Here is a 24,422-nt window from a genome sequence, read left to right as displayed (position 1 = left end):
ATTCCTGCACGTTTACTCAACCTCTGAAAGGCTCTTGTTTCTTCTTGGTCACTGTCAACCATGAAATCATAGAATGGTATGGGATCTTAAACACTGTATGGTTTCAACCACTTTACCACAGGAACCTCCACTGGAACCTTCCACTATATCAGGCTGCCCAGGGTCCCATCCAACTTCTAACATTTCGAGGGATGGGGCATGCACAGCTTCTCTAAGCAACCTGTTCTAGAGCCTTATTCATCCTCATAGTAGAGGCATTCTTCTTTATATCTGACCTAAAATCTACCTTCTTATTTAAAAACATTATTATCAAGATATACCCCAGTAAAGAGTCTCTCCTCATCTCTCGTGGCCATCCCTCTTAAGTATCAGAAGGCTGCAATAAGGTCTCCCCAGTGACTAAATCCCAGCTTTGTCAGCCTCTCTTCATAGAAGAGGTGTTCCAGCCCCAGCCCTCTGATCATCCATAAGGACTTCACAGCTGAAGTTCAATTTAATCACACGGGGAAGCAAAGATAGGAATAAGTATAAAACCATAAGTTTTTCTGTCTCATCTTCTTCAAGAGAAACAAGAAGCTCACTTAAGTTTCTACTGCACCAACTGGGGCTATGTAGACTACTATGACTCCTTATTTCAACACCTTGTGCTTTAGAAGCTGATACAGAAGAGGTTTCTTCCACCTAATCATCTTCACATTTCCGCTGTCAGTACAGAAACACAGCAGTGTGAAGTAGAATCTTCTTCCTAAGATGCATCTGAAATACATTTCACCACAGAACATGAATGGTTGGATGTAGAGCTGAAGGAAAGGGTTGACTTTGGATAAGAATCTGAGGAATAATTTTAGTGCTTATTCATCCTGAAAAGTCTCAAAAATCTGTGCAAATTCTTAGATTGTTAGATGTGTCCAGGAGCATGAGACGTATTCTTAAGTGTTTGGTCTCAGCTTTATATCAAAGTAAAAATGGGAATGAAGAAAAGATTCTCATGTAATATTCTTGTCCCAGGATTTGTTACTTACATACCAAATCTCAAGTAGACTCTTTCTAACACTAAATCAAAGAACAGCTACCATGTGCGGCCTGACAGCCTTTTATTGAAAATAAATAGGAAAAAAAAACCCAAACCCTGCAGCAAACTCTGATAGCTAGTTATTCATGTTGAATGCATTTGATGGTCATATGTCCCTTAGGAGGAAGAGAACGTAACCCTGCTGCAATGAAAATAACCTGTGTTACTAACTTTAACCTTAAAAGGAAAAAGATAAAAAACCTCTGAGTCATAGTTCCTGTACTGCAGTGCAAGTCTAGCCAAGCTCACCGTTTTAAATAATTACAGTACAGAAGTGAAGATGGTCCCACAGCCCTTACAAAACACTGTTTTCCTATTTGTGTCTATTCAGTTAGGTAGAAAATCAAAATTAAAAGAAACAGTCCATCCTGATGGCTGGAACAAAGACTGAAGACTTACTGCCTGCTTCTGCTATCTGAATCAATACTAGAACGTTGAGAATGCTGCAGCTTACACATCCACTTTGGCCAACTCTGATTTTTATTTATTTATTTTTGTTGCTGGGAGTAGGAAAGACAGTAGGTCTGAAGTGACTGTGAATGGGGGGAAAGAGTATTCTCTGGCTTTACATTTGTGTGGTCTGGATTCAACATACTAGCATTTATCACTCCTCTTTCAAGTGCTCAAGTGGACAATCTATTGCTATTATACCCACATCATCAAATAAACACAACAAAGAATTTATATAGCCCTCCTGTATAGCATGCTAAAATTCTTTTCTTCCTTTTCTTGTAGCTATCTTCTTCTATTGTGCTTTCTTCCTTCCATTCACTTTTTCTGTTCACTTTTGTCTATTTGCTGTGTGTAGGTCAAAGAGAAAATGTTGATAAGTGAAAAGCAAAGGCAGAGATGTTTATTTTTAAAATATGTTTTATGCAGTTTAAATCTGTTTTGGTTTCTTCCCCTGCCAGCTCAATAAGAGCCTAATAGTTGATAGCTTTTAACCTGTATGACTTTTGTTCCTTATGAACTGAATAAGAATCGAAATAAAAAAACCTAACTTAAAGTCCTCAGTACAAGACTCTCTTGAAAGTAACAGTCCTAGAGTTTATCATATCTGTGCTTCCAGAACTCTTCAAAGGAAGCTTATTCTTTTCTCCCACAGGATTCTCTGCTGTGCATGGTGAGAAAATTTCTGCTGGTATCACAGCTTTACAGATCTAAAGGCAAAGGAATAGCTTTCACATAGATGTTAACTTCTGCTGAAACTGCCAGAGTTCAGAAATGACATCTGGATGGGTTACAGAAGGGCTATTAAATAACGTAAGAGCAAAGAGTATAATTTCTAAAATACATTTAGAGGATGAACAGAATTTCAGCACTCAGAAAAAGAATCCAGGTTTAGCTGAGTGTTCACTCAGTTTACAAACCTTACAACTGATTTTTTTTAATGTAAAACAGTAAGCAAATAACACTGGACAAAAAGTGGAAGTCACCCAATTAGATGTTCCAAGAGGAACAGCTGAAAGCCAAAAACAGATGAGCGAAGATAGTTTTATGCAACAAGCTTCAGTTTTCTCCAAATTCTATGAAGACATCATAACATCTACAGGTCTAGGGAACGAAATATTTCAAACTAAAATGCTATAACACAGCTTTTGTAAAACAAAGCACAAGTTTTTTACACTGAACTAATTCTACAATGATCTATACCACATTTAACCAGAGTCACTCCTGCCTCTGATTAGCAATTTGAAACAGACTGAGATTTTAAAAGCATGGTAGTGACGGCCCTCATTGTTCTGATATCCGGTCACTGTTTAGTTGATATATTTCAGCATGAACTGGTCTGAAACCATTTCAAAAAGTGTACCAACAGAATCCAAACAACTTTTTAAAGAGCACAATCTTTTGTCATTTAGAATTTTGTTCAAACTGTTCCATTGCTGGTTTTAGATGACTAACAGATGAAGGTGGAAGCCAATATAAACAAGCTGTACTTGAGTTTGTTTTTCTGTGTTTTGGTGCAGAGAAGCAAAGTTCTGCAATAGAAAGGAGAGCTGAGTGCCTTCAGCTGCTTCTTCTTTATTTAGTGCCAAGTTACAGTGAATATTTGGTGCTATTTAGGAAAGGAAAATTCACAGCCTACCAGAATGGAATGTTTGATCCAGACAATGTAGACTCAGTCACAGAGCAACCCTCATACTTAGCATCAAATAATACAGATTTATTTAGGGGCACAGTGTGATCTGTCAGGTCTTCATGATTTCACAGTACCTTCACCATTTAGAAAAGAGAGTCTTTGAAAATACCATCTATAATCACGACTTGTTATACTTCAATTTATGCTGTAAATTTTAGAGCAGACACTAAGAAAACAGAAATAAACTACTATAAAATATGAAGGTAATAACTGATGATCGTGAAACTTGCTGAAGTTCAGCATATCACTTACAGACGTTAAGGCATTCTTCAAGCCAACTATTTGTGCAGATGGAGATGATGATGCCTCATGCTCCAGCATCTGCTTCAGCTTTTCTCTCTCTGTAGATATGCTGCTGAAAGCTGACTTCAAGGTGAAGTAAACTAGAACCATTTTGTAAAAAACAGGGTTAAAAACAGCTACACATAATACACCGGTTAAGTCAAATTTCAATGTAACATCATTAATAGTGACAGAACAAGAATTTAGCTTGAGAGATCCACGACAGCATATTATTCAAGGTTATCAGATTTCTTTTTTTAAACCAGGAGAAATGTTTATGGTAAACGCTAACATGATGACTATATTAGCCACAGTCAAAACTGCTTTGATTAATTTGTGACAGATGGCAACAAAGCTAACTAACCACGTCTGCTCTTCACTTGCTTTTGTTTCCCAATTAGCTTGAATCTTCAGATGGTCATGATTCTACTCCACATTCCTTTATGAATCCAGTGGGGGAGGAGAGAGAAGGAAAAAAATAAATCAATCAAGAAGGCAGCTATAACACATACAGTGTCACAGCTATAGGGTTAGTAATTTCACCACAAGTTAACAGTGGTGATTCATTTTGGATACAATGACATTTCAGCTTGTTAGATAATTTATTGATTTAACGGCCCAGATCCCGAATGTGATGGTACTCCCACTTCTTTCTGAGTCCATTTCACTAGCCCAAAACATGGTCTATTGTCTGATTTGCCTGTTTTTGAGGCATTTGATCTTTTACATAACTGAGGAATAAAAATTTAGCTAGGCACATGTAGTATTTCAACATTCATTTTTCTGTAGATTTTTTTATTTCTGCAGATCTGCTAGCAGATTTTTGAGGGACTATTAAGTCCTACAATAAAGTCATAAGAATAGGCAAGACAAAAATTTACCAGGGAAATTATCAGTGAAACTGAGATAAAATCTGAGTGTGGATATGTCTTGTTCTTTACTTTTTCCTTATCTTCTTTATCTCTCTCAGATTTCACCTGAACAATTATTACCTCTTCTAGAATCTCAAGTAACATGACAACCTTATAAACAAAATAATCTCTATGTATAATTCAGCATCAGAAACCATTATCAAAGCTAATTTTCCTAATTTAATCTACCTGAAGAAATATAACAACATCTCAGGGGGTGAAGAGGAAGATGTGTCCATTACGATCTATTTTATATTATTTCACATGTAAGAAACATGATCATGACCCTCAGTGACCTTACATCTCATTTCATAGCTGGTATACTGACATAAATTTTCAAGAACTTTTTACAGAATAAAGTACTAATGATACATTTTGTCTGTATAAAACATTAAACCGTAAGTCGTCTTTTTTCCAGAGAGGTGGTGGAATAAAGTAGCTTTTGTATTCTTAATAAAATGATACTGTATTAAATAGTATGAAGTCCTTTGTCCCCTTAGTGCATAGTTGAACCCAACCAAAACACAAACAGTTAAAATCATCTTGAACAGGAGAATTCCAGTGCTCCTGTAGACAGCAACTTTACTAACTGTGCTCCCACCTTCTTTTCCACTTTCAGAAAATATGAATCAGTTTTCATTACAATTTACTTTATAAAGCTTACTGCTAAGCTAGATACACTCCTTCCATAATGGAGTCAAGATGCATCAGCAGCAAAGGGCAAAAACAAGGAGAGAATGCATACTGATAACATCAACTCATCTTGTGCAAAAAGGGACAACACCTAAACTCCCAAAAAGTCTTTCAGACATAAATGTACTTAAACAATAAAAATGTTTCTGGTGTGAGAGTGACAGGGCAAAGTACTGCTAATGAAGAATGACTTCAAGACACAAAACATTTACAGTCAAGCTGCCCCTTCTGCAGCTTTACATGATTTTTATCTTATGTATTCACTAAAAATAGGTTACTACCATAGCAACCTTTGCATCACCAGCAAATGTTGAACTCTGAAATACAGTGAGCCAACTTTAGTATATATACATACTTGTCCTCATCTACACATGTAAATACAACAGCAGATTATACTCTTCTGTGCATCTGTATACAACAGTGGGGATTTTCACCTTTTGGCAACAAACCGAATCTTGGTTTAACATGTTAAATAAAGGGAGATCCTTCATAAAAAACAAAAGTAGGATGATTAAGTCATTTTTTTTTTTTCTAAAGACTCAAGACATCAACATTCACAATTCCACAAGGGGATTAAAGGGAGGGTGTTTTGTTCTTTTTCTAAATATTAAACAGGACCTGTTTTCAGAAATCACATTAAATTGTGATGACACAGAATATGAAAGACAGACTTTATTTACCTTTATGTGCAATATGAAATAAGTCCTCCTGCATTTTAGTAAATTCTGATGATGTTTCAGATCCATCAGAGTAGTTTTTCTCTTCTACAAAATCTATTGTAGATAAGTTAGGATTGGAAGCATGTAGTCTCATAGGGGCAGAAAACACTGAAGGCACCTGTAAAGATAACAATAAATTTGTGATTGTTTCTGTTTCGTATTTAAAACAAGCTATAAAGAATTTAATTGTTTGTATCTGGGACACGAAAGCTAATAGAACTACTGCCAGTTACCAATTGGCTCGGAATATATGAAAGCACTGATAAAATTTTGCCCAAGATTTCATAGTTGAAGATTTGGCAGAACTCCAAGAAACCAGCCCATTGAGAGTTGTAACATATGCAATAGTATTTTTTCCTCTGCTTATAAGTACGTAAGGACAAGCACACTGCACGCAAATATGAGCAAAACTGCCTAGAGAATGTGCAAAAATAGGTATTGCTAAAAGGAGAAAAAACTGCCAGATACACCTCTCATGGCCCTGATTGGAGACAAACTGGAAACAATGGGTGAGAGGTTCATCTCCTGAACAAATTAGTACAGATCCAATTAGTACAGATCCTATTGCAGATTTTAACAAGGACGTGTTTGTGTTTTGTCTGTTATATTACTGCTTAAAATGAGTCAGTGTAGGACAGTACTTCAAAAGGATTCTTATTTCCTAAACTGGTTATGCCAAGAAATTACCAATAAGTGAGAAGTGAAGAAAAGATACTGAAAGGACTGAAGTCACCTGTAATGTTCCTTTAGCCTCTTTCCCAACAACTCTAGATCGCCACCTCCTATGTGTTCTCTTTTCCTTCTTTGGGCTTTCAAAAGGTCCAACCTTTTAATAACAAGCAAGACAAAATATGGATTGTCATAAAAGTTAAGTTAAGAATAAATAACTTGATCATTTAGACCTTGGGGTTGGTCTTTGGAATAGCAAGGGAAAAGGGCATGTTTTGGTTTTCAAACAACAAACCTGCATAGCATTTATAGCAGGCGCTGAACAGGTCCTGTGAAGGACATCCATGCTCTGCAACAGCTGGTTCATTTCCAGTAAATATGCATGACAAGTTGAGAGATCTGCTTTGAACAAGAAAATATTTTCAGTTGCTCTGAAGTAACAAACATAATGAAAGGTTTTTTTGTGTATAGGTTAGCTTTGATTGTAGCTGGTTTAAGTAATTAATTGGCAAAAAAAAAAAAAGAGTAGTGGACAACAGCTAAAATAGCTTAATAGCTTGTATCTTTCTGTCTTAAAAATATTAAAATGTCTCTATAGAGCCTGTACAGTGATATATGTCATAGTTGGTTGTAGAAATACAAGATAAATAGTTGTCATAGTTGGTTGTAGAAATACAAGATAAAGTGGGTTACTGCCATCTGGGTCTAGTTATCTAAACTAGTTACACATGGAGTGCGTAACAATGCCATAGGCTTTGAGACTGAACAGTTCAAGCAGAGCTACAGATGAGACACCTCCTGGCAGACAGAAAACATGCATTTTACAGACACTTTCACCAACATTATAACGATCATTATTTCAGGAAAGCAGGAGGTGATTTTGAACCTAACTTAAGGCAGTTCAAGTTTTACTAAAAAGTGTGATGTTCATAGAAGAAAATATATTGGAATCCTCTAAGAGATTCTCAAAAGTGGTACCCTCTTCATTCACTAGCTCTTTTGAAACCAAGCAAATAGGAAGGAAATCAACAACTACCCCTTTCCTTCCTCTTGTTTCAGAAAAAAAGCTGTAATGGCTATTTATGCTATTGTAGTGTCATTGCCAAGAAGAAGTAGGGGAAATATTAATTCATTTTAATCTTCCTTCAAATGGAATTACCTCTTGAGCATTTTTCCATGTCTTCAGAAGACTGTAGCCAAGATGGAATCCTGGACTCATTACTCGAAAAGGAAAACGACAAGTTACCACCAGCTGACAGCGAGCTTTGTTTGGTCAAGCTTCCTGACTGTTCCAGAGTAAAACAAGAAAATTAACGAATAACATTATAAAGTTGTAAGGATACATTTTGATAAGCGACAATTGAGATCCACAATCAGTGACAAGAACTGAAGGCATTAATAGCACAGTGGTAAAAAAAAATTAATAAAGTAAAAAGTATATGAACTAGATTATGCATTATAGTCATCAAAGCATACTGTTAGGAAGTATAACACACAAAAGCAGATACAAAAGTAACAATAACATTTTGTTGACAACTGAAATTTGAAGAAAAGTGGAGCTCTGCATCAATTAAATCAATTTAATAGATTTAAAGCACCAAAACAACACATTTTATACCTTTTATATGCCCCCTGAAGAAGCCCAAAGGTAACTGAAATGTAAGATGCATACACTTGTTTAGAGCTGTTTTTCAACAAAGAAAGCATGATTCTAGATGCTTTACTCTAGGTCACATGACTTTAGTATGGATTTAGCTTGACAGACCTTAATACATGTATGACACACATCTTACTTTGGTAAAGACTAACATTTTGCAACGTCTCAGTAATCCTTTTCAAAATTCCAGAAGCGCTCACTATCAAGATGCTACAAGAAATGCTGGAAGCTATGAGTTAAGAACTAACTGAGCTGCATAATTAAGTAGTTTCCAATGGAAAGAAATTTCCTCCCAATACTGGTTATACCTGTGCACAGTGGCTTATAAAGCTGTTTCCTTCTCTAACGTAACAACAAATAGTAGCCATAAAAATGTGTAACTGTTTTTTAAACCTTATTAAACCTTCTGCCTTTTACAAATATGTACATCAGGAAGTTGCACAAAGCAATTAAATACTCTTATTTAAAATTAATACATCTTATTTAAAATCAGTTCTTAAAATGTTTCATCTTAACTGCCATTACGTGGCCAGTTCACTGATGATGAGAAGAGCTGAATAAGTTGTTTGGCTCTTCTCTAAAACATAGGTTTCACAAAACGGGCCCATCTTTTACCAAAGCTCAGGTAGTACTCAATTTAAAGTTATTCATATGAAACATCATCTGTATCTCGTTCTGTTGCTCTTTTCATAGTTAGTCTTCTAAAGTTTGTAATTCATGCTTCAGTTTGAGTTGCAGAATACTGTCCAGGTGATGTCATTCAGTACCATATCAATTTATATATCATGGAAAAGCAGGAAGAATTAATAAGCATAATTGTTTTTAAATTAACCTGTGCAGTTCATCTGTTTTATTCCTACATAAAACAGTATGAGTCGCAGTCATCTGCATATGTAAATACAAATGATTCTAGTACCTTTAGAAGCTCAAGTACACTGAATTTAAATATAAGCAATGTATTGATGTTGGGAGAAAAATCCCACATTTATCTCATGCAAAGTAATTCTTCCAGAATGTATATATGTGAATGGCATAATTAAGAGCAAAGAAACAAGAAGACACTGTTAAGAAACAGTCAAGAGAGTCTGTGAAGCTTCAGTTAGCATAATTTCTATTGTAATCAGTATGGTTATGCATTAGAATCCAAGAACTGCACATAAATATACATAGATACATACATACATTCATCCCCCAAGAACTATTTAAAAAGTGTGAAAATTGACCAGTTGTCTCTAAATGGAAATAAAATGCAATGCAAAGTTCACTTGTTATGTTTTTCCCAAAATATTCATCTGCTGGATTGATATCAACGACCATTAACCTAGGGCTGGTGTAAATTGGCAAACCTCCATTTAGCTTCAGCAGAGCTAAGGTGATTAACTGGAGCTTAAGAACTATCCCCTTCTATTTTTCACATGAAAATAAGTAGGGCTTCTTTGCAGTGCAAATCTGGATTAATAAATTAAAAGTGAATTATAGTCCCTCATGCTAAAGAAGAAATGGTTAATATCCTGACAGCAAGCACAGATTTTAGATATACTAGTCACACAGATCCATTGTATATTTTCTATTATTTTTTGAGAGCGAAGACATAGAGATATAATGGGCACTGCCATGTTCTATTTTTGTACTTAATATTGTACTCCCCCTTCTATCCAAGTTCTCTTGTGGGAGAAAATAACTAGAGTGCCCCAGAAGGTTTTCCATTTCCTTGCAGATACAGAAGAGATGGCTGTCAGAGACACAGAGGTGCTGGCTCCAGAAAGCCACACAGACTGCCCTTTGCAGAACACTGCTGTTACCACAGGGCAAGTCTGCTCTTTCAGCTGCCATTTTGCACAGATCCCCTCCCTCTCAGCCACTAGCAAAAAGCAGTTCTGGCATGTGCTTGTGCCTGGTAAAAAACATTGTCATTCAGCTACAGCATTGTCCTGCCAAAGCAGGTTCTGAGATGAGGGAAGGTTTGCTTTTAGACAGACCCTAAGCTCTGTGCTGCTACAAACTTCAGAATGATACTGTTCCAAATAATACTACAGCTATCCAGCCCCCATTCTAATGCAGCACAGATTTAGTCTTATGCAGCTATTATACTTTTATCAAGCCAGAGACACGGTTAGCTAAATAAAAGATGCTGTCTCATCTTTAAGGGTCTTTCAGGGACAAAAGGGGTAAACACTCCACATTTATTTCCTACATTTTGTTTATTTTATTTTTTCTTCCTGTTAGCAGCAGAGGATACACTCTACTTTGCATCTTTGAAGGCAATGAAGATGTGTGAGAAAGAATACTGGGTAAGTTGACAAAGCACTCCCAAACATCCACCTAAAATTTGACAGTTGGAGACTCCTCAGTACGCAATGATAAATGTGCTGCTGACTGCTCAGGAGGAGTCCCATCAAAACAGTAGGAAGAAAATTCTTGAACTATAGGTAGTGTGAAATGAGACCACTCAGACTGTACAGCAGTATAGCCAGGAAAATGAATACCTTAGGCATTAGGGTAACAAAGAAACAACTGCTGCATAAGAGGTATTTGTGGTGTTGACAGAAACAGAAACAGTTACAGTAAGTAAAGCACAGTATTGCTAAAAAAAACAACCAAAAACATTTTCTCAGAAGAGGTCTGGTTCTACACTGCAGCAGAAGCGTCTGTTTGGGTGAACATCAGCCAGTCGACATGCAAACCACCGGAGACAGACTGTGTTCAGGTGCTGAATAAAATCACTGTTTTGTGAGGCTACCTCACAAAATGTAAATAGAAGTCATAGGTTACAGCTGTTCAGTAATTCCTATCTACTAGTTAAGCACAGTCAGATGTATTAGTGTACAAAGGGAGAGGTTTTATTAGCTAAAGGAAAAATATATAGACACAGCTGAGTGCTCTTCTGTGACTCACATTAACATTCATCAGCATGTATCAGACAAATAATGGTATATTGTCAAAAACTATGAGGATTCTAATTTAATATCCAGTTTTAAAAGTCACTGTGAAAATATAATGTACTTCTTTAAAACACTGGGATAACATTATAAATATTACCAGCATCACAGAGAAAAATACTTGGGGGCAAATTTATAGATAATATTGTTTTGCTCTTTATAGAGCAAAATGTTTTACACCACAACTTAAACCCATACAAATTTTCATTACGCTCTTTACTTCAAAACAAATCAGGCTAATTTAATCACTGATAAAAGCTCATTGTTTGTAACTCATCACTATTACCTTTCTACCTGGAGTCAAATCACACAGACCAGAGCCAGAGTCCACTGTAGTAGATACTGGGAAGAAAAGATTATTGACGTCATGAGGAAACATGGAGATTTCATTCTGACGATACATTCTGTGATGACGAAGCTTTGATACCCATTCATCAAACAGCTCCTGAGATTTCACCTACACAAAATTTCAGATATTATAACACCCATATTCAAAATTGCTAGCAAAGAAACTAAGATACCTTATGCTCATCAGACTGCTATGCTGGCTTACTTTTATGGGCAAAATACCAGGAAAGTTTTTCTAAATATGTGCTTACTAGAAGATACTACGCATGAGCTTTTAAGCACAACAAAATCAGTCACGAGATAAAGTAGAAACAAAAAAGAAACTTCAGTTATCAGAGCTATGATTATAATGCAAAACCCACTGCTTAGCAACTTCTAGAGGGAAAAAAAAGCAGTATAAGCAAAAATTGTCACTTCTTAGTTACAAGTTCTAAGGTTTTGTCAAGGTTCAAGACCACCAAATGTAATGGGGTACCTGACTCTGGAACAGTATCGTAAAGGCTCTCAAGTTATAAAGTGTAAAAACCAGTCTGCTGAGACTAAAATTAAGTAATTAGTGAAATTAACAGACCTCCTGCTGTTAAAAATAAACATGGTCTCCACCATACAGACTTCATGTTGTTATGCTCCTACAGTTTGGGGAGCCAAGTTTGAGCAATGTTAAAGACTTACCTTCAGATGATATATCTGCTCTTCGGTATCTAAATCTATACATTTTGTTGATTTCTTTACAGACATGACAGAAAGTCCAACATCAATACAGCCATGAAGTTTCCCTCTCTCTATCTGCAGAAAGAAAGAAAAGAATACCATAACCCTACAGTAAAGCAAGATGGACATTATATACTCTGATCATCATTCTTCTGCATTCAATCTACTGTTAAGAGCTGCTGAAACTCTACTTCTCTTTACTATCAATATGGAATTACTGTTATTTCAGATAAAATACTATTGTTACCTTACACTGGCTTTAAAGTGTTTTAAATCACTTACATCAGCTTGGCATTTAGAATACTTCAAAATCCCTCTGTCCAAAAAGAAGTATCTCTGCACACAGGAAATGAAGAAAATTAAAAGAAAGAAAAATTATCATATGAACATCCAAAAAAACCAACCCCAAACCAAACAAAATCAAAAAGCACCACTTCAAACACCCATACACATTTATTCAGAGAACATTTTTCCCTGCCCTTAATATTTTTTTTCCCACCCCAAGAGTAACAACACACTCAGTGCATCACATTTACATGGTACCAGATTTTCATACAGACATTCCTTTATTACCTTGTGCCAGCCCTTCAAAGGCCATTTTCTTTTTTTCAGCAAGCAGCCTTCCTGTTTCTGTGGTTCCTGGGTACAATTCATTGCTCCCCGGAGTCCTTCTACAATTTCCCAGCTGTCCTGCTTAAACAGAAAATATAAATCTAGATCTCATTTCTTCCAACTAACAGAATTGTTAAGACAGATCTGAGATGAGGAATAAAAAGTCAAACTATAGGGTTTCCATCATCAGTAACAACTTTTTCAGCACCTCATTACCTGGATGTCTACAGTAATAAAGGTAAGAAACTGTGGCTGACATACCAGAAAGCTGTGCTGTCATTCAGCAAGACCAGGACAGGTTGGAGAGTTGGCAGGAAAGGAACGTTATAAGGTTCAAAAAAGGCAAATGTAGTGTCCAGGCCCGAGGTCCCCAGCACAGGAAATATGTGGAGCTGCTGGAGTGGGTTCAGAGGAGGGCTACAAAGATGATGAGAGCCAGATTGGGTGGGGCCCTGGACAGCATGATGTAGTGGATGGCAACCCTGTCCACAGGCAGGGGCTTGGAATTAGATGAAGTAGGTTCCTTCCAACCTAAGTCATTCTATGATTTACCTGTACATACATAATGCTCAAGCATTAGAAACTGGGTTGCCCAGCTCTTATCAATTAACACTCTACAGATCACCCAGTGATCACAGAATCACCAAGGTTGGAAAAGACACCCAAGATCACCCAAATCCAACTGATCACCTGCCACCAATATTTCCCACTAAATGATGTACCTCAGTACAACACCTGAACACCTCTGGTGTTGGTGACTCCACCACCTCACTGGACAGCCTGCTCCAGCACCTGACCACTCATTCTCAGAAACAGTATTTGCTAACAACCAATCTAAATCTCCCTGGGACAACTTGAGGCCATTTCCTCTAGTCCTACCACCAGCTACACAGGAGAAGAAGCTGACTGCCATCTTGTCACAGCCTCCCTTTTGGTAATTGTAGAGAGCAATAAGGTCTCCCTGAGCCTCCTCTTCTCCAGACTAAAGTTCAGCCACCTGAAGATAAGTCAAAACTACAGTCACTCTAAATGAAGTTATTATAGCATGTGCTTTTATGCCCCCAACCTAGAATATTTTGAGAGCTATTTAAATATCATGATTTCATGACTACTATTTAGAAATAATATTTTTCCTAGGGAAACCAGAAGTTATGCTCCATATTCTTTATTCACTTTTGTTGACTTGGAATTCACTTAGGTCTCTGAATAATCAGGGATTTTCTCCTGCTTAGGGGTGAATTACTAGGTCAGGGAAGAGAAAAGGTACTCAAACATGAGGAGTTAATGCGCTGAATGTCAAGCAGAAGGCTCCCTGGGATGCTGCCAGCATATCAGCTCATCATGAACCACAACAGTGCACACTATGCTGCAAGACACCAGCAGAACGAGTCTTTTGTGGGGTGAAGCTGTCAGAGAATGAAGCAGAGCCAGCTTGTGCCCTTATAGTGACAGTTAGCTACAGCTTGCTAGCTGCAGCCTGACAGCTATTGAAGTACAAAGGCAGCTATAAGCCTCCACAATTAAGGATTTTCTTTTCTTTTTTGAGGGAGCCTTTCAACCTTGAAAGCAAAAAAGCAATGATATTCCACCAACTCTCCTACCATAAATGGAAATGCTTGGCCACCAAATGCTTCCTTCAGTGAGTTTAGAATTCTGTTTCTAGTTAAAGATTACTTAATTAACACTTCCATAATTGCTAGCATTAGGAATCTATGATGCCTGAGTAGCCTCTTAAAATATCAAGTACAGTGTAATGCTATCATTTATTTTAAGTCAGTAACTGCTGAACTTACTGCTGCTCGCTATCCACAGGTGGATAAAATTCCCCCTCCTTAGGAAATATGTTCTACAAATGAGCCAATAAAAAACTAATATTGACATGAGACGTCTTCAAACTGGGGACTTGAAAAGAGGTAAACATTAAAAAGTAATGAAACCTGATGGAACAAGTGAAAGATGATTCTAATTAAGAACTAATAGGAGCATTTAGAAGATTAAGAAGCATGTTCACGGTTGTTTCTTCCTTCTTGAAATTAGTCAGAAGAGTTTAAAAACTGTATTACATGATTACCAAGCCTGTTATTTCCACTGCCTTATCCAAAATATATTAAACTGCAGTGTGCAAACAATTTTTCCATTGAAAACCAACCTGACAGCAGTCAAGACTAGCAAGCAGTATTCTTATTGTTATGCCTAATGAATCACATTTAATGAGCTTTGGATCCAGTTCTCAAAGTCTTTGCTTAAGGTTAAACACAGCATACTGTCAATAGAGCAGTCTACTTGCAGGAGACAAGAACAAATTTGAGCATAGTCAAAAAGCAAGAATCTAAATTTGCTCTTTTCATAGGGGTAAATTTGGAAAAAAAAAGACTGCTGAAATTAGACAGATCCACTGTACATTGAGCATATGAGGTAAAGACAAAGGAAGCAGCTGAGATATAGTAGAGCTGTAGTACAGCCATCTGGAATATATGCTGTGTCAACAGTTTGGGTAAAAGGTTTAAATATAGAGCACATCCTGGCTTGTATTTCAAATAAGTGTTACTTTGAGCTGCTTCTGCAGTCTAGGCGTAAGAGGTATCCCCTATTCCTGAAGAAGATCTACATTTCTCACTGTTTCTTCTGGTCAGTGAGCTGGTAAAAAAAAATAAAATGCTTTCACAATGAAAAAGTGTGAAAATGGAAAGAAAAGCAGAAGTAGAAGCAGCATTTCCCTTAGAGTGGGACCAACAGCTTGCCAAATCACAGGGGATGGCAAGGTTCCTATTCTCATTTCTGTTAATCTGGGAACCTCACATTTTGACTGCATACTTTACAGCTTTAGCTGACCTGGAAATAGGTCCAGAACTTTTAAAAGCACAGGACTATTTAATCAACTTTATTACCCAAGGAAATGCAATGAATATTTCAGAGAATTAACAGCTTGGAGAAGTACTGGATAACTACAAGGCACAACACTGCAATAACAGCAAGCATTTGTTTCTGTCGGCCTCTTCTGGCTAGAGCCTTTCCCACCCGAGCCTCTGAACTCCCACATTCCAAAACATTGCAATGAGACTTATTTTTTCTCCTTAGATCTGTTCAGGATCTAAACCCTACCAAGATTTTCATCAGTATTTTGTTCTTCAGGATATCTGATGCTACATTTAATGAGTAAAAAGCATCAGCTGGCTATTGTTGGGAGCAGCTGCAGAAGTAAGAAAACAACAACTGCTTGCTCTAAAATGAAGACAAATTACTCAAACTGGTTGATTATCATTTGTTCTCATCTGTCTGAAATAGCTGAGGAGCAAAATGGAAATACAGGATTTCCTGAAAGGAAGCACTCAGATTATGGTCAATTCTGTTGATCCTTATCATACATAGGGAACTGGGAATCAAACCATAATACTCAATTGAAGGCAAACGCCCAGAAAATGCTACTGCTTCACAACACTCACCCCCTCCTGAAATTAAAAAAAAAACCACAACAAAACCACCAACAAAAACATCTGTATTGCTTTAACAATGCCCAGTCCAATGGCCAGACTGGTAATGTTTAAAGATAACAGCCCTACCAAAGATTTCGCATTATTACAGACCAGTATCTGCACAGAATGATCAACTCCACATTTGCTGCCTGAGGCAGATTTCACTCAAGGTTGTGGGAGGAAGCACTATTGTTACATTTCACAGGTTCGAAGATGCTCATTTTAGGTCGGCACAGAAATTCATGCTGTAGTTGAAGTTGATATATGCTCTGTGGCTGAGGAAAAAAATCAAACCAAAAAACATACACTTCAGTCTCCAGAGATAAGTCTGCCATTAAGTAACTGTAGTCATTTTCTATATTTAATAAAAGCCTTCCCGCTTTCTGCAATATTATGTACCATACAGCTCCTCAAGGTGAATTATTTCAGGAGAAAGAATGAAGTAATGAGTTTGAACGGCTCTCAGACTGATGCTTGCACTTGCTACTTCCCAAATGAAAGAGATGACAGTGCCAGACTTTCTTCCAGTATAGAATGCAGTCAGTCGTACCGAATATTTTAAAGTGCCAAAAATAGAAGCTCGCTTTGTGGAGGATAAGGGCTGGCATCAGCTGCAACTAAAGCATTTGTTACGGTTCAGAAAATTGGCAGAAATTATTCAATTTTCTTTTTTAGAACACGGAGTATTTTTAAGCAGCTCTCCTGTCATAAGGCTTTTCCCTACTGTGTTTATTTTAAAAGTTCATTAGCATATTAGACTTAGAAATCGTTATCAAAATGTAACTTCTTTTGCACGTGGGTCAATTCAAATATAATGACCAATATGAGTTTTCCTTGCTCACAAAACAGTCTGAGCTGTGACTTTGTAGAAGACAGCTGTTTCTGTGACTGATGGAGAAGGGCAGAGAGACAGGCTGTGGCAGTAGCCTCCAAGCTACTACAAGGCTTCAAGGTGAGGTGTACATGGTGGAACAGTATTAACTGTTAGTGTCTTCAGTTCACACTGCAAAAGCCTTGCACCTGACAGAAAACGGCCACCAAGTTTAGTAAAGGCAGGAGCAGGCCCCTCAAAATCCTGCAGGTCTGTTTCAATCAATTCTTATGGCACAGCAGCCTATCTTTGGTATCACAGGTCTCCATTTATGCTCCACGTTGCTGACACACGTTGCTCTGTGAAGAGCAAGCAATAACTACGTTTTAGCATCCACTGGAACCCCAGGGGCAGCCTTACACATCTGTGGTTTCACATCCCAATCATAATTTGCTTATTACTTGATACAGGTGTGTACTCTGTGACTAGGGGGAACCTCAGATCCCACTACTATGAGGAAAAAAAAACAAACAAAAGGTAGCCCTCCTCCTGCATTTTTCCAGGATTCACTTTACTTAACTCGATTAAAAGAACTACCATCTCTATGTCAAATCAGCAGCACAGAAGAAAAGCACCCAGGCAGATCTGTCGTTAACTTGCAAGTAATAAGGCCTAGATTTGAAGGTTCTTGACAGGGCCACAGAAGTTTGATGAAGAGTAGGAAACCTTCCATCAAACTGGAAGTTAAAGAAGATGAAAGTCAACTATTCGCTCTACATTCCACAGAGCACATGGCAAAATTACTTAAATTTTCAAAACAGTGTTAATAAGGGAGCTAACAGTGTTATATTGCTCTCTTCTAACAGAGTTTTGGGGAAAAAGCAACACAGAAGCAAAGCCTACATGTTCCATATGTGATACTTTTTTATCAGGTGATATTTTAGTTCTATAGAACTTCAGAATGCTGCTGTTTTCTTCACAGTACGTCTCTGCTTCTATTTAAACCAACATGCAGAGGAGAACGACAAATAACCCTCAGTTGGTGGCCTTATTCATCCCCAGTCGTGTCAGGCACCTGGTTGACAATGTCCACCAGGATGCAATTAACAATAAAAACAACAGTATTCAATGAAACATGACAAGAACTTCTCTGTGAGAAAGGAGAGAAGGGACTGAAAACAACAGAACTCTACATTGTCACAGCAAGGTAATTTTACATTCTTATACTACAATCTACACTAGTAAAGGGAAGGTCCCTCTAAGAAGGTGCAGGTCTTTATAAATTGCAGGACTAGAGACTCTCTCAAAGCAGTAATGTGCCTAGGATAGTAAGTGTTGCAGAGGATTGCTTCTGTTAGGACCATCATCTCCCTGCACACAGCAGAGATTAACATTCATTGAAACTTCCACTGAAACCTTCTAGGATGATGGCTACAATCCAGTTAAAGAAAGGTTTGCTTACCCAGCCCAAGGGTCAGGGCTCACCAAATTCTCCAAAAGGAGAGATCTTCTGGAAAAGATCCCTCCCTTGTGGCAGCCAGCCCTTACATGAGTATGAGGGAGGGTGGAACCAGGTTCTAGTCCTTCTGGTTGCATAGGTGAATTGCTTTTGCCTGTGTTCCCAGTGCTGGCTGTGTCCCTTTACCAGGTGCTCAATCATTGTTTCAGGATGTGACTTAGCAATTCCCATACAACACTGACAATCTTGAAAGAAACTGTAATTTAGATTTTGTTGTTGTTGTTTTAGCACTGTAGACTACTTCTAAGACCTCACAATCACTTCAGCAGATGCAAAGTTACAGGATAAGATTGGAAGTTATTATATTTCATAAGAAAAGGGGTAGATAAGTATTAAAGAATTCCATATGAACAAAGAAGTCTCTATTAGAAAAGAGAAATCATAAAGACAATAAGAATGTCATGTTATTTCTAAAAACAAGTATTTCTAAATTTTCAGTGTATATATGAAGAGGAAGAAGGCAAAAACTTTAGCACTGTTTAGCAATTATTTTCCAGCATACAACAAGTCGTGTGAGCTGCCCCAATTCATGCAAGCTACCTTACCATCAAGGTTTCCTGAAAACACAGACAAGTCATTTGTCTTGTTTAGGTTGCCTAGATGCAAAATAATCCACTTGCTTACTTGGTACTGCAGTGACTGACCATGAAAATTGTAATACCGAAACTTTAATCAAAGTGGAGATATTTATCACCGTGGCTGGTATGAAGAAAGATGAACTGTATGACTTCAAAATAGACTGGGAAACAACCTACTTTACACCTTCATTCAGCTTGACCTGATAGGTGTGTGAGGCAGCTTAGCCATCTGCCTGATGTATTCCGCCTGATGCACCTGGAATACAAGTAAAACAGCATCTCCCACACCTATCAGGCATACCTTGCATTTTTGTACAGATGATCAAGGGATAAAAAACTGGGGACAAAGTGATATTAAGCCTTACTGATTTATTCCTTTCCTCCAAAGGATACAGATGAGAAAAAAAATGGGTAAGAAATAGGATCCACCAAAAATACTATCAAAAACCTCAGATTCCATCATGCTAAATGGCAGTAATGATTTTCTTGCGTAAATTGTTCCTGCATAAGTATAGTTGATTTTACTGGCTATGTAATGCACCATGGGATTTAGACACACTCATATAAATCATATTATTTAAAAGCTATGTGATAACACATGACTGACTGGAGCTACTGGAACAGACAATACCAAATGTTTTAAATTATGCAGTAATCTCACACTGAGGATATAAAATGTAATGTTGAAGGAAAACAAACAAACCAAAAAAAGAAAAACAAACAAAAAAGTGTCCTGAAAGCAAGGATTTACTTGCTTAGTGTATGAGAAATGCACAGCGATTCTTACAAGCATAGCACTTTAAAATGCAGAAATTGCAGAGACTGTACGTGTGGGGTCAGATGTCCCAGAAAAGCAGGTGCTCTTCCAACACACAGCTGAGGTCTCCAAAGCTTTAAGGGGATTTGGATGCTCAGTTCCAATTAACATTTCAACCTGAAGCAGCTCCAAGAGCTCCACTAAAGCAGTATCTGTACAAATAAAAGTTTATGTACGGTGAGGGTATTGCTCATCATTTTGCAAGCATGGTTTGAGTGTATTTAAGCTTGATTTTCAGCATTGCTACAGGTCAGTGATTCTTGCCCGTATGAAAAAGCTGTCTCCAGCAGTTTCACTTGTCAAGTACAAATGCTTACCATCATGTTTTCACTGTAAAGTTGAAAGAATAGCATAAATGATCACTTCTGCAGAAGACAAAGTATGGTTTCATGTTTCATACAGAATCAGGCATCTAGATGAATTGTGTTATACAAATACGTATTTTCTTAACTACATTTCCACAACAACCAGCATACAGGCACCCAAATGAACGTTTTCAATGTCAAGTTCCAGAAAAATGCATTCTCTTTCATGCAAACCTTTCTACGGAAACTTGAAATAAGCAGAACTGCTACCCAGTATTCTACCACAGAAATGTTATCTTCCAGGGAGGGCTTGGGATTTCAGGATCAAGCCTCCACAGCAGTAATATTTCACTACAAAGATTCACTGTTAGCGTTCCAGTTTTACAAGAGCCTGCTATTCAGGCAGGTTATATACACTATTTTTCAAGTAATATTTGTAAAACATGTTCAGCGCATTTCACTAAGAGCAAGATGCTACTATGGAAATTAAACAACAGCAACAACAAAAAACCCAACAGGTAAAGAAACCAAAGAAGTGATCAAATAAAATAAGCAATAGGAAAACAGAGTTTTAAAAATTCACCAATATTCAGAAGCAAAATAACAGCCAATCTTGTCAGTGCGTTCAGTTTGGTTGTATTACCTGTCGACTTCCCTGCTTAGAGGAGCAGCTGCTTGTACTTCTTGAAGGAGACAACATTTTCTGAGATGCACCGAAGTTTTTTTCTTCACTCATGATTCAAGGTTATTTATTTCACATCAGCTCACTTAGAATGTCATTAAAAGGTAATTAAGCAAATGTATTGGAAGACTCCTGAGAGAAGTGCAGAACTCATCCTTTACCCAAATGCATTCCAGTAGCATGATCTGCATCCCATAGAAATTCCTAAAATGAAAAAGAAAAAAAACAAAATGCCAAAATCATAATATAGCCTTTGGTAACGCAAGCTGACAACATTACGGTACGCTACTAGAAACTGACGCAAAAGTCTCTTCATGATAAATTTTTCTATTATCAAATAGGACTAGCAAGAATTGCATGGCTTTATAGTCAGTATTTATGCAGAAGACAAAGTACAGTACTGAGCATCATTTTTAAGACTTGAGGAGAAAATGTCTAATAAATTGTCTCCCAAAAAGGATGCTGAGTAACTAAAAAAACCTTTTTCCAGGTTGTTTGATAAGCTAAACAAGTAAGCACAGCTACAGATTGTAAGGAAAAAGTAATATATAATACAAGCAATACACAGGAGTAGAGAACTACGCAGAGCTGTTCATGACCCCTCTTACCTGGAATCAAAAAGTTGTAGCTATTTTCACATCACCCATCTAACTCAGTGACTGGAAGAACAACCAGCAGTCTGTTTAATAACACTGCTGTTTGCAGCATATGCAAATAAAACCCAAGCCAGAAACTCCTAATAATGGATTTCCAGTGTGGGCAAGAGTTGCCATGGTAATAACACTGTTTTTTTTAATGGAGCAAAGGACATAACAAAAGGGTAATGCTTTACAAAACTTGGGGTGGCGGAGGAGCTTTGTGAATTGTCTCATACTTAAGCTTTTATTGTCTTGGGCAAGGAATTTGCACATGAGGAATAGTGCAAAAGCATCACTGAGGAAAGTAAGACACTTCCACAGGTAAGAGAAAATTAATTTCCAAAACAGGGAGGCATTACTTCACAACCCACCTGCCCGCTTGCACTATAAGTAAAGCCCTGAACTAAGCTCACTGGTTGTTGAGTTCATTCATTTTTTCTTGAAGAGTCACAAAATCCTATTCAGAGAGAAGCCATATGTTAAGACCTCTAGCAAAATATTTTCTGTTTCAAAAATTCTAGTTTGTCTTAAGAACAAACAAGTAAAAATACCATGACAAACTGGTGCTGCATTTAAGACAGCAACAACACCATGTTGGAGTTAACTGTGCTAAGTGCTGTAGTCTGAGGCGTCCAACTTCCTAACAAAGACATTTTTCAGCCTACAGCGCCTATTCTGCAATACAGCTTGGTGTTACAGTTCAGCCAAGTTACTCTCTTTTTAGCTGGTCTCTCTCTTAGCATTTATTCTATCTATTTATTTAGAAATACTTAATTACCCCTAGAGCAAATCTATGCAAAGTTACAAACAATAGAATCATTAAGGTTGGAAAACATCAGTATGGTCATTTAGTCCAACTGTCAACTCATCTTCACCGTGCCCATAGAGTGCTATATGGCCTCCCCTGAGCCTTCTCTTCTCTGGACTTGAGGTATGGCCTCAACTACTGTAGAAATAATCCCCAGTTTCCAAAAATCAGGTGAGAAAGCAAGCTCTGCTAAGTCTGTTTCATAAAGCCAGCGAGCATGATGCAAGAAACTAAGAGAAACAACAGCACAATGATGTGATAACAAGACCAGATTTGGGCCTTGCACACAAGTTTTGCACTGAAATTACTGCTGAGATTAGGAAGTGTGTGCATTGGAGAAGGTATGGACTCTTCCCATGTGAAAAATTTCTGTGTGGCATTTCACCAAGGACTAGCACATCTAAAAGGTTTAAACCACTGAGTAAGCATAAAGCATAACTTTATTAATTAATTTCAAGGTGCATTTAGTAAAACAGTTTAATGGAATATCTCTGTTTACAAGAGGAGATCAAACATTCACGATAGGAATGTAAAAAAGCTTTTTGTAAACTCATGGTTCAAATATCCCCTCAAAATTGCCACCCAGCAGGAGTTTAACTACTGTTCACTGCTTATACAGATAGCTACATGGTCCTCTTCACTGTTCCATATCTAAAATGGATAAAGTGATCAATATAGCACTTGGTTTTCGTTTCATAGTTTGGGTTAATCTGCAGGACAGCCTTGGAGTTTGGACACAGTTATTCCTTATGGAAAAACTACAGCAGATGTGCTCCAGGAATGCACCCAGTGATGGCAGCACTTTGTCCATGGCACCAGGCGCAAGCTCATCCTGGCCAGTTCTATCTCAGTGCTAATGTGGGGTAATCGCCATAACTGCATCACTTGAAAAGGCCCACTTTTACTGCACTGCTCTGCTCACTAACGTTGATATAGTCTAGACAAAGACTTTGGGCATTCAGCCAAGCACTTCAGAACTCCCTTAGCAAAGTCATTTATCTTTTTTAATCAGAGACGGCATGTTTCTAGAGTTCAAATGATTTGAAAGTGACTCAGCCACCTAACCTGGGGTACTTAAGCAAAGGGTGGGAGTAAGGTAGGACAGAACTGACAGAGAATACCTGAAGTATTTTGAGAGTCGACTTCCAAAACAGAGCTTTTCAATTTTCTTGTATTCTTTCAAATTAATTTACTACATGGACCTAAGAAAAGGCTTTATCTATCTATCTATCTATCTATCTATCTATCTATCTATCTATCTATCTATCTATCTATCTATCTATCTTCTTTATTTATTTTTAACTGTCGCCAAAGAAAGCAAGAACCATGTGTGCCATTTGTCCAAAGTCTTATTAATATTTTAGTTACGTTTCACACTAATTTAAATTATTACCTTGAGAATTCCCAATTTGAACTTGAAACTATACATGAACACTGAGCGTGACCCCAAGCCATCTGTCAAAACTGCTGTGTCCTCCAGAAACTGCTTTGTGTTCCTTTTTAAAAATTCCCTTTCATTTCAGAAAGAAAAAAGAGAAGAGTTGTTCAAGGCCAGGCTGGACGGGGCCCTGGGCAACCTGATCTAGTAAACGTGGAAGTTTGGTGGCCCTGCCATGCAGGGGGCTTGGAGCTTCATGATCCTTGAGGTCCCTTCCAACCCGGGTCATTCTGTGATTCTCTGATTCTGTGAAGACATGGTCGCCCTTCAAAAATAACCATCTCACTGCTTCCAGAAAGGTGAAAAAACACTGATCCTACATCCCAAACATACTCTCATACTCTGGCTGCCAGTAGCAATGACTGAGCCTTTCTCATGTTTTACATTACCTCGAGGACTGAAGGGTACAAAGGTACATGAGCAATTAAGACTTGAAAGCAGACGTGACCATCAAGATTATGCAAACTAAGCTAAAATTGCAGCAGACTCTCATGGTTTGAGGTCATCATGATCCATTTACTTCAGGTTCACTGCTTTCTGCTCTTCCCCGTACCACAAAATGATTTTGGAACTAATGATGCTTGTTCCCACCTTTCC

General features: G+C 37.6%; 1 protein-coding gene across 9 annotated transcripts in view; it reads right to left on the bottom strand.

The window, feature by feature from the left end:
- The window catches only part of OSBPL3 (oxysterol binding protein like 3), an 80,904-nt gene that overhangs the window by 22,456 nt on the left and 34,026 nt on the right, over positions 1-24,422 (bottom strand). For 2 of the 9 annotated variants that reach the window (XM_032443186.2, XM_032443189.2), the window contains exons 3-12: positions 20,903-21,145; positions 12,718-12,837; positions 12,427-12,480; positions 12,106-12,219; positions 11,372-11,542; positions 7,649-7,775; positions 6,785-6,891; positions 6,554-6,646; positions 5,782-5,938; positions 3,468-3,598 (exon numbers count right to left, since the gene is read on the bottom strand). In XM_032443186.2, coding sequence (XP_032299077.2) covers positions 3,468-3,598; positions 5,782-5,938; positions 6,554-6,646; positions 6,785-6,891; positions 7,649-7,775; positions 11,372-11,542; positions 12,106-12,219; positions 12,427-12,480; positions 12,718-12,837; positions 20,903-20,995 — 1,167 coding nt within the window. In that variant the 5' untranslated portion in view covers positions 20,996-21,145. Of the gene's footprint in view, positions 1-320; positions 482-3,467; positions 3,599-5,781; positions 5,939-6,553; positions 6,647-6,784; positions 6,892-7,648; positions 7,776-11,371; positions 11,543-12,105; positions 12,220-12,426; positions 12,481-12,717; positions 12,838-20,902; positions 21,146-24,422 lie in introns of those variants that run through there. The other 7 variants (XM_015853789.3, XM_015853792.3, XM_032443188.2 and 4 more) reach the window with 4 other exon arrangements.

Source organism: Coturnix japonica, chromosome 2, assembly GCF_054131305.1.
Source record: "Coturnix japonica strain WE chromosome 2, WE-NBRP24, whole genome shotgun sequence".
NCBI lineage: Eukaryota > Metazoa > Chordata > Aves > Galliformes > Phasianidae > Coturnix > Coturnix japonica.
The sequence above is the reverse complement of the archived record's forward strand: the minus strand, read 5'-3'. Positions and strand labels throughout refer to the sequence as shown.